The sequence below is a fragment of the Loxodonta africana genome, chromosome 21, assembly GCF_030014295.1.
Source record: "Loxodonta africana isolate mLoxAfr1 chromosome 21, mLoxAfr1.hap2, whole genome shotgun sequence".
Taxonomy (NCBI): Eukaryota; Metazoa; Chordata; class Mammalia; order Proboscidea; family Elephantidae; genus Loxodonta; species Loxodonta africana.
Genome location: NC_087362.1, coordinates 19,709,634 through 19,726,029, shown reverse-complemented (window position 1 = coordinate 19,726,029; position 16,396 = coordinate 19,709,634). Strand labels below are relative to the sequence as shown.

General features: G+C 38.1%; 1 protein-coding gene across 1 annotated transcript in view; it reads left to right on the top strand.

The window, feature by feature from the left end:
- The window catches only part of ANXA10 (annexin A10), a 62,581-nt gene extending 47,875 nt beyond the window's left edge, over positions 1 to 14,706 (top strand). The window contains 6 exon segments of the mRNA XM_064273592.1: positions 4,139 to 4,192; positions 4,288 to 4,381; positions 5,972 to 6,067; positions 8,136 to 8,194; positions 11,555 to 11,677; positions 14,638 to 14,706. Coding sequence (XP_064129662.1) covers positions 4,139 to 4,192; positions 4,288 to 4,381; positions 5,972 to 6,067; positions 8,136 to 8,194; positions 11,555 to 11,677; positions 14,638 to 14,706 — 495 coding nt within the window.
- Positions 14,707 to 16,396: the final 1,690 nt, after the last annotated feature.

Sequence of the window (16,396 nt, the reverse complement as noted above, 5' to 3'; positions counted from 1 at the left end):
GCTTGTCCTTGGATTTGTCATAACATTCTTGAGATTTAGGTTTTTAATCTATAAATTAAGGGATATGACTTCATTCTTCTCTCAGATCCCTCTAAATACTAATAGTCTACAGTTCTCCGGTTGTTATAAACATGCCCTCCACCTCCTGATGCATCTTCACTTTCAGAATCAAAGTAAAATTTGCGCGTCTTCGTCTTTTTAACATCAGGATAATTCAGCCACACTTTGTGTGTGTGTGTGAATTAACAGAGAAGCGGGGGTGGGAACTGGAGTCTAGGAGCCTTGAGGTATTCACTAATTGGAAAGTGTTCAAAATCACTTTTAGTTTCTGGGGGAAAAAAGATCTTTTACTTAATCTTTAAAGTGTTTTCCGACAGGACAATTTCTAATAAGGAAACAATTCAGCCAGAACACATTCTTCTTGAAAACGAATGTGAATCGTTAAAGTGACTCACAACACTTCCTGCATGTGGTTTTATTAAGCTGGATTTACAGAGAGCTAAGTATCTTAATAAAAAATTCGCAATTTAGAGATTAATTAATCAATATGTGCAAATCACACTGGAGATGCTAAATGTTTGCACAGAGAGAAAGAATGGAAACTGCCCAGTGGGATGCTCACTCTTCACGCTGATTTTCAGAATTCTCTTTATGACAATTTCTCCAACTGAAACAGAGTAAGGCCTCTGAGCTGAGGATGTTATTGCCATTAACTTTCAGTAATCACCTGTAGGGAATTTATCTGTACCAAGTATTTTCAGCCCAATTTTTACTCTCTTTAATTCATTCCTTTGTTTTTTATCTTGCCCCTAACTCAAGCTCTCTACTCATTTATGCTATTTCTCTGATACTTAACATCGATTCAGCACACCACACTGCTGTCTTAGGCTCTTTATATGGCAAAACATGCTTGGCTCTGTCTTTGTGGGAAAAGCCAAATAACAAACGTACTCACTCACATTTTTTTTAGTGAACTAGTCTGCTTAAGGTGCCCTTCAGAACTAATTCCTAGGAAGGTAAACACATAGGCACCATTTCAAGTTAAATGTCCACAAATATTATCTTTCCAAAAAAAAAAAAGATTTTGGTTAAGCAAAAATGTAGAAAAATGATAAAACAGCAATCTTCTTAAATATCTCTGAAAAACTTTGCAAGGGTAGATGTTTACATAGGTACATGTTTTGATTGGGAGATCACTGAAAGAACTCCAGTGACTCAGAAAATCTGTCCATGCCTACTGCTAATGATCTACTGCCATTTAAAATTTATTTGTTTAGCTTTCCTTCATTCACGTACTGATTCTGTGGGCATTTACTGAATGCCTATAATGTGCCAGGCATGATTCTAAAAAATTGACAAGGAGTGTGTATACAGGTAAGAAGGAGGCTAGAGATTGAGTACTGGATCTTCCATTAGTATGTGATTGCTTTATGAAAAGTAAAGGGGAACCATGAGATTAAGAAGCAGTAACCAGGGAAGTAGAAGGAGAAAAAAGAGTGTCAGTCCCTAGAAGCCAAGTGATGAATGTGTATCAGGGAGGAGGGAGTGATCAATTCCAACAAATTCTAAACTGACAAGCCAAACAAGATGACTAAGAATCACCATAATAGGTTTATTTTGTTAGATAAATGGAGTAAAGCCACAGAAGATATAGCACATTAATTTTTTGCAAACATGTGTTGCTTGGTGTAGATTAAAACCTTAAGGGAGGAATCCAAAAGGTGACTAGAGGAGATTGTCTGAAAGTAATGAGTTCTTTAGGCAAAGAGAAGAGCATAGTAACCAAACCTCAAGAGCCAGAAATGACACTGGAATCTAATCATAATCTTTCTCCAACAATTAGTGAAATCACATTGGAATATTCACTAAATATCTCAAAGCCCATTTATTTTTATCTCCAACATAAGAGGAGGAACTGCAGGATCCCCGAGGTCCCTGTACCTCACGACTTTTGTGATTTGAAATTAAAATTGTACCAGTAATCCTACCACTCAATAAAATAGCATTCACTCTCTAAATATTGTCTTCTCTGCCTTGTTCCTACAAGCATTAAAGCACCCATATTTATATAAATGCACATATTTTAAAAATATGAATTACATGCATGCATTCTTTTTTTTATTCTTAGTCCCCTGGTATTTTAAGCAAAAGAGATGAGGCCGAAGAAGTGAGTCTGGCAGGCCCATGTCTATTTCCCCTCATTTGTACAACTTTAGATAATACAGAGCTTCTGGTGTAGGATTTAAAATATTAACTTTTCCAGGGCTACAAATTTACTCACAAGAAAAGTGTAGCTGATTCATTTCTATAAATGAACTGAGCTTGCTCATAAGCCTCAGACTCTTGATTAATGAGAAATAGAACTAATATTTAATCTAATACGGTAGATTTAATCTTGCAATACTTTGGATACTCAGTGTGAGTGAACATTCAATTCCTTTAACTTAAATACTGTCCTCTCAGATTTCTGGCCCTCCTACTCCCCTCTCAGAGGCACCTGGTAGACAGGTGTGCACATGGTTTATAAGATCTTTTGTCAGCAGGAGAGTCATAGTGTCCTCAGATCATCAAGATATTTTCCACATTTTTGCTGGTCCCAGCCACAAAATGACCAGGAAAAAAAAAAAAAAAAACACCTCCTTGCTGTAGAGCTGATTGCCACTCATAGTAACCCTATAAGAGCATAGAACTGCCCCATAGGGTTTCCAAGGAGTGGCTGGTGGATACGGAATGGCAGTTCTGGACAATTCTGGACATGTAACACATGATATAGATGTCCAGGATATGGGAGTTTCTCAAGTATTAGCTGCCAAAACATGCAGGTGGTTAATTTACAGTCTCTTTTCTCAGAAACCCTGGTGGCTAGTGGTTAAGTGCTATGGCTGCTAACCAAGGGGTCAGTAGTTTAAATCTGCCAGGCGCTCCTTGGAAACTCTATGGGGCAGTTCTACTCTGTCCTATAGGGTCACTATGAGTCGGAATCAACTCGAGGGCAGCAGGTTTGGTTTTTTTTGTTTTTTGTTTTTTCTGCCTCAGTTTGGTTACAGCCAAGTAGTTTTCACGCCGGTTTACCATCACCTCTGCTCTCACCAGGGCTGAAACCCTCCCCTAAGATCTGTGTTTCCCACACAGTTCTAGCTGAGTGTCTACCTTGTAGCCCTGGAACACTCAGTCCCTGCCATAGTTATAAATAACCTCATCTGGAAGTCTACCCCTCCAGTTCTCTACTAAAATACAAGTTCCTCCACTTAGGAATAGGTTCCAGTCATGAGATTTAGGAACTGAGGTTAATTCAAGAGGGTAGTACTGAAGCCCTCCCTCTGTCTAATTTTGCTGTGTCACTGAGTTCATTGCAATGTGGCTATTTCCAGGGTCTATAGGGTTGCTATGGGTTGGAACCTACTCTACGGGAATGATAGGGGCAGAAGCCATTATACTCTCAGTATATTCTTCGGTGTAGTTAAAAAAAAAAAAAGCTTTCCCTGTGCATTTTGATCTAAAGGGTGAGGTTCAATAATGTCTCTGCTTCGCCTACTTCTTTCTCCCCTCTCTTTTCCTCATAATGATGGGGGACCAGAGGACTCTGCCTGCCAACCCCGACCCGGTCTCTGTTTGAAGGAGACATCCCTTATGTAAAACTCTACAACCAACTTGGTCGTCTCTGCTCTTTACATAATGGCTGGGAGGAATATAAAAAATCCTCTCACTCCACAAAGTCTGGATTTGCTGCACAAATCCTATTTTACATGTCAGAGACTGAACATTAACTCATTCTTTCTCTCTGCATTTTCACCCTAACAATGTTAAATCCCACCGTATCACCCCCTGTCAGGCAGTGGGTGCTATGGTTGACAACGGGGAAGATATAGTACAGAGAACTGGAAAACTGAAAAACACCTCAATATCTTGCAAAGATTATCACTGCTGCAAAAATAAATAAATATAACAAACCCAAAAAAGTCCACAATTAAAAAAAAACAAACAAACTATGAAATAGAGATCACCTTGTTTCGAATAACCGTAGAACTTTCTCAGGAATTACCAGTGTGTTTGGTGGTTCCAGCTATTTGTCCCAATGACGCCAGGATGGGTTGTCCAGTAAAATACTGATGGAGGGAAACCTGTGCTTACTTTGCAGGGAACTAGAGAGGAAGGATACGCAGACCCTGCTCTGGCTGCTCAGGACGCAATGGTAACTGGAACCAGCTCTCACCCAGAGTGTGAAGAACCTTTGTAAACTGCTCGGGGGCACTTCCGATGCTACTCCCTGTCTGTCTGATGTTCCAGGTCCTGTGGGAAGCCTGCCAGCAGAGGACCGGGGAGCACAAAACCATGCTGCAGATGACCCTGTGCAACAAGAGCTACCAGCAGCTGTGGCTGGGTGATTATTAACTGGGTTGTTTCCAGCTACTCAGCTGATGCTACAGTAATAAAAAGCAAAGAGTTAACTAAAAACAAAACAGAACACAAGGGGAAATCTTACACAGAAATGGAAAAAAACAAAAAAAAAAGCCACTCATTTCAAAGGAACTTATTTTGAATTACGTTTATATAGACAGACCTCATTTAATGACATTACTGAGAAGTAAAGTTTTTTCTATAATTTTATTTTTTCCCGTAACTAAATTCTATAATCTTCAAATACTCAACCTTAAAAAAAAACTGTCTCTGTTTTTGAGGAGAACTTACTCAAATTGGTAGCTATTTCCTACCTGGTGTATTTTATGTTGTCTTGAAAAAATATAGTGAACATAGTGTAACTAATGGGTGTCTTGGGTCCCTGGTGGTACAGTGGTTAAGCACTAGGCTGCTAACCAAAAGGTTGGTAGTTTGAATCTACCAGTCACTCCTTGGAAACCCTATGGGGCAGCTCTACTCTAGGTTGCTGTGAGTCAGAATTGAGGTTTACAATGAGTGTCTTAGTTATTTAGTCTGACCTCATTAAGATAACAAAAGAAAACCTCTATTTCCAAGCAGGGTCATATTTACAGGCACAGGGGTTAACTTTTGGGGGGGGAGGGGACACAATTCAATTCATAACAATAAATCAGAGCAATTGTTATTAATGTCATGATTTATGCGATGTTGCCTTATTGGTCTTAGAGGTGCAGCCTCAGTTTGCACTTTAACTTTTCCCAAATTGATGCATTTTTTGTTTCCCCTTACATTAAAAAAAAAAAAAAAAAGGAACTTTTTTCTATGTATATAAAACATACAAAGTTCTATAAAATTTTTAAAAGATGACCTGCCAACTTTTTGGTGAGCAGCCATAGCTCTTAACCACTATGCCACCAGGGTTTCCAAAAGATGACCTACCCTAACCCAATTCCCACCCCTACACTTTGTATGTGAATTGCTGTTAAAAAAAAATGCCTCCCTGCTTCTAACTTGCTGAAATGGTAAGTGAGAACTAAAAGTTGCTTGGGAGAAATCTGGATAAGTAAGTACTTGAAATAAGGAAGCTTTATGTAGCCCAGTTCTAAGTAAACTCTAGCCTATGACCCTCTAGGTGATACCACATTTTCCAGAATACTCTTCATAGACTTTATAATCACTACTTTAATCACCACTCAGAGGACTTTTACACTTACTTCTCAGATGTAAGCTCTACTAGAAAGTTTTTTTGTTGACTTAAGTCTGACTGACTTAATAATATGTGTCTTGAGCAAATGTCCCATATCTAATGGCTGGCCCTGGGCTTCCCCTTCAGTTTAAATCAGCAGTGAGTTAGCGGCTCCCACTAGAAATGACAAGTGTTCCCTAAGAGAGGAGAGCAACAAAGGCTCTCTAATGGTCGCCAAGATGCAGGCTTTATGCTGACTCTTACATCAAATGCAACTGATAGCAGTAGTATTTTTTATTCATTTTAGGAAACATTCATTGTCACCATGTATAGCGACACAATCAATATTTGTATTTTAAATTTATCGTATGTACAAACTCTCCTTTGAATTACATCAATTTGTTGAAGTTTTCCAGGAATTTCAAAATATTTCTGGGCAAGACTTGGTAGACGCCATTAATGAATGTTACGATGGATATTTTCAGCAACTGCTAGTTGCCATTGGTAAGTAATAAATTACCTGGTGTACAGCAAACCTTTTCTCCAACAATAAACCCACAGTCTCTGACTGAATTTAGGTACAAATATAAGCACTTGATCGATGCATTTTTCCCTGAGTTTTATTATTTAAATGAAATGCTAACTCTGGAGACTAGAGGTCTATCATCTACTGTTATAAGAACTGAGCTGGCAGTCTGATGGGTCTAATAAACACCCAACCCTATTAGCTGCATCAACTTTCATGCTAGGAAACACTGAATTCTCAGACCCTATTTTTCAGGTAATCTGGGTCTGACACCTTTAAATCTACTTTATATTTATTGACTGCCATTGCCTTGTTCAAGAGCAGGTAAATACCAGCTATGTGGCTTCCTTTATTCCTAGAGGAAATGGGTTTTTTGCCACCCCTCTCTAAAAAACTTGCTTTGAAGAGTAAATCCTACCATAAACCAAAAAACCAAACCCAGTGAGAATCCTACCATAGAAGAGATTTACCAAGTTTTTATTTAGCAGTGATTTCTGCAGGCTATCAGGAGAGAGCATTCTGCCCACTCTTTTCTAAGTAAGAGATGGTACCCTCTATAGAAGGAAAAACTGGTAGCTACTCAGAAATCTACCATGGGGGCTGAAAGATAACAGGATCTTTATAGTTTATCTAGTAAAAAGGTTTTAAGCTAGAAGTTCCAAGAAAATGCTTTCAAGCACTCTGTAAAATCCTTAAAATAGTATACAAAATATGAATATTTGCGTCTGTGCAGTTTTCTGAGAAGACTGTGCGTGTATTCCAGCAAATTCTCAACAAAAGTTAAAACTATGTATCAAAGCCCCTCTTTTTACAAAAAAAAAGATGTAAGGAGGTTAAATGACTGCTTCAACATCTTTCAGTTAATTAGTAACAAATTTATGACTAAAACCTGTGTCATCTGAATCTCAGCATAACTCTTTCTGCCAAAGACCAAAGCCAAAAACAAAGCAGCAGGCATGAGAGAACAAATAGTGGACCACAGGGGTACTAGAAACCCTTTAACTGATCCATTCATTCAATAACATTTATGGAGCACCTGCTATTCTGGTCCCTGATTTAGGCACTGCAGAGGGAATATTGAAAGAACAACAAGGGTCCCTGCCCTCGAGGAGCTTACATTCTAGCAGAGACTCAAGAGTGATTATATTATAAATAAAAAATAAAGGCATGGCTTCACAACGTAAAATAATTACTTCAACCACAGAGAAAACACTTTTATGGTGATTTTATTTTGCCTAGAAAGTTCTAGCCCAAAATACAGAATTCATTAATTTGTTCACTTATTCAAATAAACACTGTTGAATGTCTATAATTAACAACTGACATTCATCAAAGGCACCTGTATACCTGGCTCTAGGCTGTTCTGATGCCATAGGGATTTTGAATCGACAACTTCTAAAACTAGTCTAAAGCAGTTATGGTCCATACAGATTCTTTTCAAATATATTCAGATCTCATCACAAGCCTGCAAGGGAAGATGAACGGATTGGGTTGGGCTTTGTTATACTGAATCCTACAATAATAAAAATCTATAATTAAAAAAAAAAAAAAAAACCATTGACATCAAGTTGATCCTATAGGACAGAGTAGAACTGCCCCATAGAGTTTCCAAGGAGCGCCTGGTGGATTCGAACTGCTGACCTTTAAGGTTAGCAGCTGTAGCACTTAACCATTACACCACCAGGGTTTTCAAAATGTATAATAGCGGAGATAAATTGGGCTCCTTCCTAGCTCTATTTAATCTTCAGATAGAGTGGATAAATTTTTCTTCACTAGGATATATGAAGGAACTAAGAGACTTCCGAATGAAAACCTGAATAAATCATTATAATACGGTGACTTTATATTTTTTCTCTGTGTCATGATTTTACTATTATTCTCAGTGTAAAAATTACAATACAGTGTGCAATATGGAATCCCACATCCCTAGAACGCTCAAAGAATCCCTATTTCAGAATTGTTCCATATAAAAAAATTTCTCGAATTCTGAAGAACATATGTATCGTCACCCTTAAAGTTTCTTCTTTTCTCTCTGATTTCTCCCAGTTCTCTGTGTTCGAGATAAACCAGCCTATTTTGCGTATAGATTATATACTGCAATCCATGTAAGTACAATCCATATGTTTTTAATATTTCTCCAGAAATTGTGTCTACTTCTTCCAAATATTACTTCACTTAATAAAATGTTGATAGCTATTTTGGTCTTGTATATATAAATATATACACTTCAAAGACAGCATGCCCAAGTGAAAAATGTGTTATACACCAAAAATAAAAACAGAAAAACCAAACCCACTGCTGTTGAGTCGATTCCGACTCATAGTGACCCTATAGGACAGAGAACTGCCCTGTACGGTTTCCAAGGAGTGACTGGTGGATTCAAACTACCAACGTTTTGGTTAGCAGCCTAGCGTTTAACCACTGTGCCACCAGGGTTTCCATAAGACACATTAAATGAAAGTAATTCTCTGCTTTCTGTATCAAATTTAGGTATCTAAGAATTACGTCTTTGGGGTCTATATCCCTCATGTCCTTTAGAACCTATTAGTATCCTCGGAAACTGGTAAATACTAGTGCTTTTGTGTATTTCCAAAGATCCCACCGTTACACTTATGCAAGACAAAGCAAATGGCATCAAGCAGAAAATGTCAAACCATTACAAACTCTCCCCAAGAAATTGCTACACTCCTGAAGTTTTAAAACATTACAATAATGTCAGTGGCTATTTTTAACCATGATGTGTTGGTTTCCCAAAGTACTTAAAGAGATTGCTTGGCAACAACACATTCTAAAGCCATCTTTGTAATTAAATGGGAACGTTTTTTGTACTTTAGTGTGTTTTTCAATCACACGTCTTTTGGTGCATCTGTTTTTAAAGTCACAAACACCTACGTGCATGAGGTAATGAGCGGCTTTGCCACACGGGCTTGAAACTTTTGGAAAAAGTAATAGTCTGGTGCGAATTATTATATATATGTCATGGCCTTGAAAATGCAAAGACAATATTCTAAAAATCCAGTAGTATGGTAATTTTATAATTACTGTACTAATAAAATAATCAGTAATATTCAGAGCATTATATCCTCAGAGCAGTTTTACAGGAAAATCTGTTTAGAGTCGGCAGTATGTGTGAGAATATGTGAGTTGTGATAAATGTTTTCATTATATGTCTTATGTAAAGAGCGTTTTTATTTATGCACAGGAAGAGTCTATGTAACCTAAAAACACGGGAAAGATTAACTCTCACAGTCCCTCTGCTTCTCTTTTACTCTACTTCTAAACAGAAAAGCTTATATGATGGAAATTTATTTAAAATAGTGTATTGGGCAACGCTATGGGATTATTTCACCAGTCTCCTTCTTCAAAGAACCAACCACCAGCACAACAGAATAGTTTCACTCACAAATAAGGATGGAAACAATCATCACAGTTATCTTGATTCTAATTATACCTAAATTGGGGGCTACTTATTCTAATAATAAATGTAAACTGTATCCTGGCTGTGTGTGTGTTGCAAGGCAAAAAAGGAAGGGAGGTGCATTTACAAATAATTAGGAAGAAAAGGGCAGAACTGTATACCCAAGTCATCAAATTTTTGATGCATGAGGACCTTGAATATAAAATACTGTAAAAAAAAAAAAAAAAAACACTTTTCACTCCTCCTAAGCCAAAGGAAATCCTGGTGGTGTAGCGGTTAAGAGCTAAGGCTGCTAACCAAAAGGTCTGCAGTTTGAATCCACCAGGTGCTCCTTGGAAACCCTATGGGGCAGTTCTACTCTGCCCTATAGGGTCACTATGAGTTGGAATTGACTCGAGGGCAACGGGTTTGGTTTTTTGTTTGTTTGTTTTTGTTTAAGCCAAAGAAAACCTCTGAATTTTTTTCCAGGGCATGCCAAACACTTATCTGTGATTTAAATATAGAAACTTGGTTAGCTCATTCATTTTAGAAAAACCTCAAATTATGAAACGTTTGTTAGGTCGACAGCCTAAATGTTGACATCAAAAATTATATTATGCTTGGTGGCCACTGGATGTCACTACTACACCATTTGAAAAGACAATTTGAAGCTGATTTCTTAATCAGCTTAAAAAAACCCGTGCCTTCAAGTCAATTCGGACTCATAGCGACCCTATTAGCAGTATTATTTCTGGGTCTTGTATACAGAAGTTGATCTTTGTATTTCTTGAATATTTGCATTTAAATCAGCAAATATTTCAAGTACCTGGAGTTCTTATTCTTTTCAGTTTTCAATAATAAATAGAATATAAAATGAAAATGTAATTGCTGTCTTACTGCATAACATTCATCTAGCAAGGAGTTAGTTTGTTTTTTTTTTTTTTTAAGCACTCTTAGTCTAGTACTGCTGTAACAGAAATACCACAAGTGGATGGCTTTAACAAAGAGAAATTTATTCTCTCACAGTCTGGTAGGTTACAAGGCCAAATTCAGGGTGTCAGCTCCAGGGGAAGGCTTTCTATCCCTGTCGCCTCTGAAGAAAGGCCCTTGTCCTCAATCTTCCCCTGGTCGAGGAGGTTCCCAGGTGTAGGGACCCCGTGTCCAAAGGACTTGCTCTGCTCCCAGCACTGCTTTCTTGGTGGTATGAGGTCCCCAACTCTCTGCTTGCCTCCCTATTCTTTGATCTCTTGAGAGATAAAAGGTAGTGCAGGCCACATCCAGGGAAACTGCCTTGACTTCAGACCAGGGATGTGAACTGAGTAAGGGTGGTGTTACAATCCCACCCTAATCCTCCTTAACATGAAATTACAATCACAAAATGGAAGACAGCCACAGAATACTGGGAATCATGGCCTAACCAAGTTAATACACACATTTTTGAGGCGACGTAATTCAATCCATGACACCCCATAGGATGCATTTTTACCTAGGAGAGCCACGTGATCAGGTTTGTATTTTATAGTACAGTGTGAAGGAAACAGTGTGAAGGTAACAAGGCTGGAACACGGAGATACTCTTCCAGAATCTGCGGGTGAAATGATAAAGACCAGAGTGAAGGCTGTGACACTGGACATAGAAATTACAGGAAAATTTAAAAAGTAAAATAAATGTAGGAGAATATCATAATATGTACGCAGTAAGAGAGAGGGCTCCATGGACAGGGCCGTCAGCAATTGAGGAACACAGAAAGAAGAGCAAATTCGTACAGGAAAAGAAAGGAGTCTATTTTAAACCAAAAAAAAAAACACAAAACAGTTGCTGTCAAGTTGATTCCAACTCATGGCAACCCCGTGTGTATCAGAGTAGAACTGTGCTCCACCATGTTTTCAATGACTGATTATTTTAGGAGTATATTGCCAGGCCTTTCTTCCAAAGTGCCTCTAGGTGGACTTGAATGATCAACCTTTGGGCTACAAGCATGGGATTTAACTGTTTTGCACCTCCCAGGGAATCCCACTGAATTTAAGGTACAGTTTCCTCATTTTTTCCTCTTTTCTATATCCTTTAGGACTTTGGTTTTCATAATAAAACCGTAATCAGGATTTTAATTGCCAGAAGTGAAATAGACCTGATGACCATTAGGAAACGATACAAAGAGAGATATGGAAAATCCCTGTTTCACGATATCAAAGTAAGTCTCCTGCCAGTGATTTATTTAGACACATAAGGTCCCCTTTTGAAACTGAGACAAAAGCTTTAATTTCAATAACTTTATACTAGAAGAGAAAAAATTAAGCATTCTAACAGAGATAATCTAGTACTTCAGACAGGCATTAGCACATGAACAGGCACTAATCTTGGAAACCTTTACTTCAGTGACAGAATTTACACTTGTTTGATGTGTCTTAAGCAAAAACCATTGCTGTGGTGATGTAAAATAAAACTAAACCAAACCCATTGCCATCAAGTTGATTTTGACTCATAGCTACCCTACAGAACAGAGTAGAACTGCCCAGATGGTTTCCAAGGAGCGATTGGTGGGGTTTGAACTGCCAACCTCTTGGTTAGCAGCCATATCACTTAACCACTGCACCACCAGGGCTCCCATGTAAAATACTCAGTCACAATAATAGTGCTTTGGAGGCTTAATTCTGAAGTATGGTCAGGATCAGCAGGAGATAGTCCTCGGGGGGGGAAAAATGCATTTTTTTTTGGCAAGACAACACTACTTGTAAATTGAGTCGATTCCGACTCATAGCGACCCTATAGGACAGGGTAGAACTGCCCCATAGAGTTTCCAAGGAGCGCCTGGCGGATTCAAACTGCCGACCCTTTGGTTAGCAGCCGTAGCACTTAACCACTACGCCATCTGTTCAGACCACCTCTCACACCCCCAGAGAAGGCAGGGCAGCCAGCCAAATCTCAGAAACTGGTAATTTGGAGGAATCTATCACTGCTAGTTAGGTAGAATTTTCTCTTTAGCCCTTGAAGTGCAGAGAAGGATGATTCAGAATTCAACACCAATTTCTTCATTCTGGTACTTCTAAGCTTTTCCCAGGGTTTGGTGAAACCTAGCGAGGAATTGTCGGAATATACAGGTGTGACTTCATAATTTGGGGGACCCAGTGAAAAATGAAAAGGCTTGGCCCCTTGCTCAAAATATTAAGAATTTCGTGATGGTGACAGCCGAGCAGTAAATCAAGAACAAGCAGGGCCTGAGAATATATCTTAACTCGTATTTTGCACGTAGCTAAATGCTGTCGCCTTGTTCATGTTGTTTTCTATTGAAATTTTCCATTGCAAGGTATCTCTTAACACTTCTTTGAAAATATCTTTTCAGTTTAGTGAAAGAGTGCTCCAGAAGAAACTCAGCAATCCAAGGACCAAGAGACCATAAAACCACAAAAGAAGACTGTAGGTCCTTGGGTAGCCGAGGTTGTTTCCTGAGAGTAAGAGTTGATGGAGCAGTTAAGAGAAATCTTATCTCCTTGTCTGGGATAAAACTCTCCTTAAACCCACCTTGAAAACCCTATGGTCTTTTTGTTATTGTTTTCTACCGCTGTTGAGTCAATTCAAACTCATAGCAACCACAGGTATTACAGAACTGTTCCATAGCATTTTCTTGGCTGTGGAAGTATATCACCAGGCCCTTTCTTCCGCAGTGCCTCTGGGCGGGTTCGAATCACTAACCTGTGCTGGGAATGTTGACAACTACTAGCTGAGGGCAAACTGTTTGCTCCATCTAGAGACCTCAAACCTCTTAGTGGTGATAGAAATTTTCCATTGAGAACTGCATGTCATAACTTACTTTCCAGATAAATAAAGTAGTTCTTAGGCACATACTGCAAGTAATTACAGCCACCTCCAAGTCTATCAATGTCTACAAATGCTCAGTGTAACTTTACTATGTGCATTTAAAGCAATGACTTATAATCACGTGATCTTGTGTAAGAGAACATTAAGGTGATAGTTGATTTTTAATGAAGATAGCTTTTATAGTTGTATTTATTTATTGTTTTATCATTTTAGAATATGTAGAAATTATAACTCCCCATAAAAACACAAACCCATTGCCCTCGAGTTGATTCCGATACATAGTGACCCTGTAGGACAGAGTAGACCCTCCCCATAGGGTTTCCAAGGCTGTAATCTTTACGGGGAAACCCCGGGGTGCCATAGTGGTTAAGTGCTATGGCCGCTAACCAAAAGGTCAGCAGTTGGAATCCACCAGGCGCTCCTTGGAAACTCTATGGGGCAGTTCTACTCTGCCCTATAGGGTCGCTACGAGTCAGAATTGACTCAACAGCAGTGGGTTTAATCTTAATGGAAGCAGACTGTCACATCTTTCTTCTGCACAGCAGCTCATGAGTTCAAACTGCCGACGGGTGTTTTAACCACTGTGCCAACAGGGCTCCTTTTTAGAAAACTATAAACAAACTATAAAAAAAAATAAAAAGAAAATAAAAAATTATTCTAGTTATCTACCACAGATAACCACTAATGAAATTTTGTTTTAGGTGTTTTCAGTCTTAAAAAAAAAAAAAAAAATGCATATGTATATATATAAACAATCATTTATTTTACTGCTTAAAGGGACATTTTTATTGGACCATGATATCCTATTGTGTGAGCTGTAAAGTATATAAACTACCCCATATTTTTGTGCATTCCATTTTATTTTCATTTTATCACTCCAATAAACAATATTAAGGTACATGCTATTTAGCATAAATCTTTGTGATCATCAATAATTGATAATGATTTGTATGTATTTCTGCAAGTAGAATTACTGCATTTATGAGTATAAATATTCTTTTGAGTTACATTGTCAGTTTGCTCTCCAGAGGGCTCTATACTGATTTATAATAATAAATTTCTCAAGATGAGGAGATGATTTAATTCAGCTGCAAGCTATTCTCATAAATACATATTAGAGATCAATCAACTTTACTTAAACCACTTTATGGTGACTACAAACATGGTATCGTTTTTCAAATAACTTCCAGTGGGAATAGTTCCCAGGACACTTTAAAGCTTTGAATGACAAAGTATATAAATTTGGGTCTTTCAAACTGCATTTCAGAGGAAATAAAGTTCTCTTCTAGAAATACTATGACATATTACTTCAAATATCTATTTTTTTCTTTTCAGAATTTTGCTTCAGGGCACTATGAGAAAGCGCTGCTGGCCATCTGTGCTGGGGATGCTGACGACTACTAAAATAAAGAGAAGGATTTGGAGGGCCACTCATACTGCTTTATAGATGCATCAAAAGTGTAGATTTTCTGATAAAATTGTGCTACTAGTAGCCTGATAACAAAACTAGAGAATCATATTTTCTCATCTCTCTTGAAAATTATTCCAAACCCAAGAAAATTCTCTTGATGAAAGTATGTGATACTGGCTTTTCACCTATTATCCAAATCAGCCATTTATTAAATTGTGTATGATGGATTAATGAAAAGTATCTCATTGAAACAGGAATTGTTGAAATGTAAACCATTGATACTCTACAAGAGAGTTCTCAAAGCAGTCCTAAGTATGTCTTGGGAGATCAAGGACAATACAGTGGGTGACCATCCCCCTTAGAAGAATTTTCAAGACTTTTGTACAAATAAAATAAAGCTAAAGCAGCTTTTAAAAGAAAATAAAAATAGCAAAATGCAGCTTTGTAAGTGTTTGACAGGATTATATTTACAAGGGATTTTGATGTATATGTGTGTGGGCACACGTGTGTGTGGGTATTTGTGTGTGTTTATATGTGTGCATTTGACAACCACTCTAGTAAAGGCAATTCATCTCAAGTTTTTTTTTTTTTTGAGTCAGTGTCTAACCAAACCACTTGCCCAAACAATGCCAGAAAAGCCATTGCTCACTGTTTTTGTCTTTGCATCTTAACATAAGTAGTAAAGTCTTTTGGAAATTATCATGCTTTGTGCATTCAGTAGAGCTTGGTCTCTTCTGTCTTTCAAGATTCAGCAAACTGAAATCAGCAAAAGAAAGACTACTCACTGAGATCAGATTTTGAGTAGAATCTAGACCTAAGCCACAACCTAGCCAAGTATGAAAGCAGAGGCAGAAAGACGTGAGTCCACAACAGAGAACTTCCAATCAAAGCAAGAGTAAACACAAAAACCAAGATCGTAGAAAGCGGCAGTTAAGGAAGTCAGGCAAGATAAATGAGGATGCGTATGCAATAATGATAGACAAGTTTGTGAAGTTGACCAAAAAAAACCCCGTTGCCCTTGAGCCTGTTCCTACTCATAGCGACCCTGTACGAAAGAGTAGACCTGCCCCATAGGATTTCCAAGGAGCGCCTGGTAGATTTGAACTGTCGACTTTTGTGATTAGCAGCCGAACTCTGTTACACCAGGTTGCATACCAAGGAAATAAAACCAAACCCAGTGCTGTCGAGTTGATTCCGACTCATAGCGACCCTATAGGACAGAGCAGAACCGCCCCATAGAGTTTCCGAGGAGCGCCTGGCGGATTTGAACTGCTAATCCTTTGGTTAGCAGCCATAGCACTTAACCACTACACCACCAGGGTTTCCCCAGGTTGCATAGAAGTGCTTTATTCTACATTTTATACTAGCAATAGCCCCGCCCTGTGGAGCTACATCTACTGGTCTTAAGGTAAATGAAAATACACTCTGGATGAATCAGAACATTTAGAACAGAAAAAATTTGACACAACATGAAAGATTTAGAAATGACTAGGTTTCTGAAATCGCCTTCAAGATTTATTACCTTACTGTTATGGTGTATGATGTTATATTACTTTAATCTAGGTTTGATTTCTAGCTTTGAAAAAAAAAAGTTTACAATTCAAGTCAAAAATAGTAATTGCTTGAAACATTTAGCATAGATGTTACTTTGCCAGCTCAAATTTTTAATTAAAAAGAAAAAGT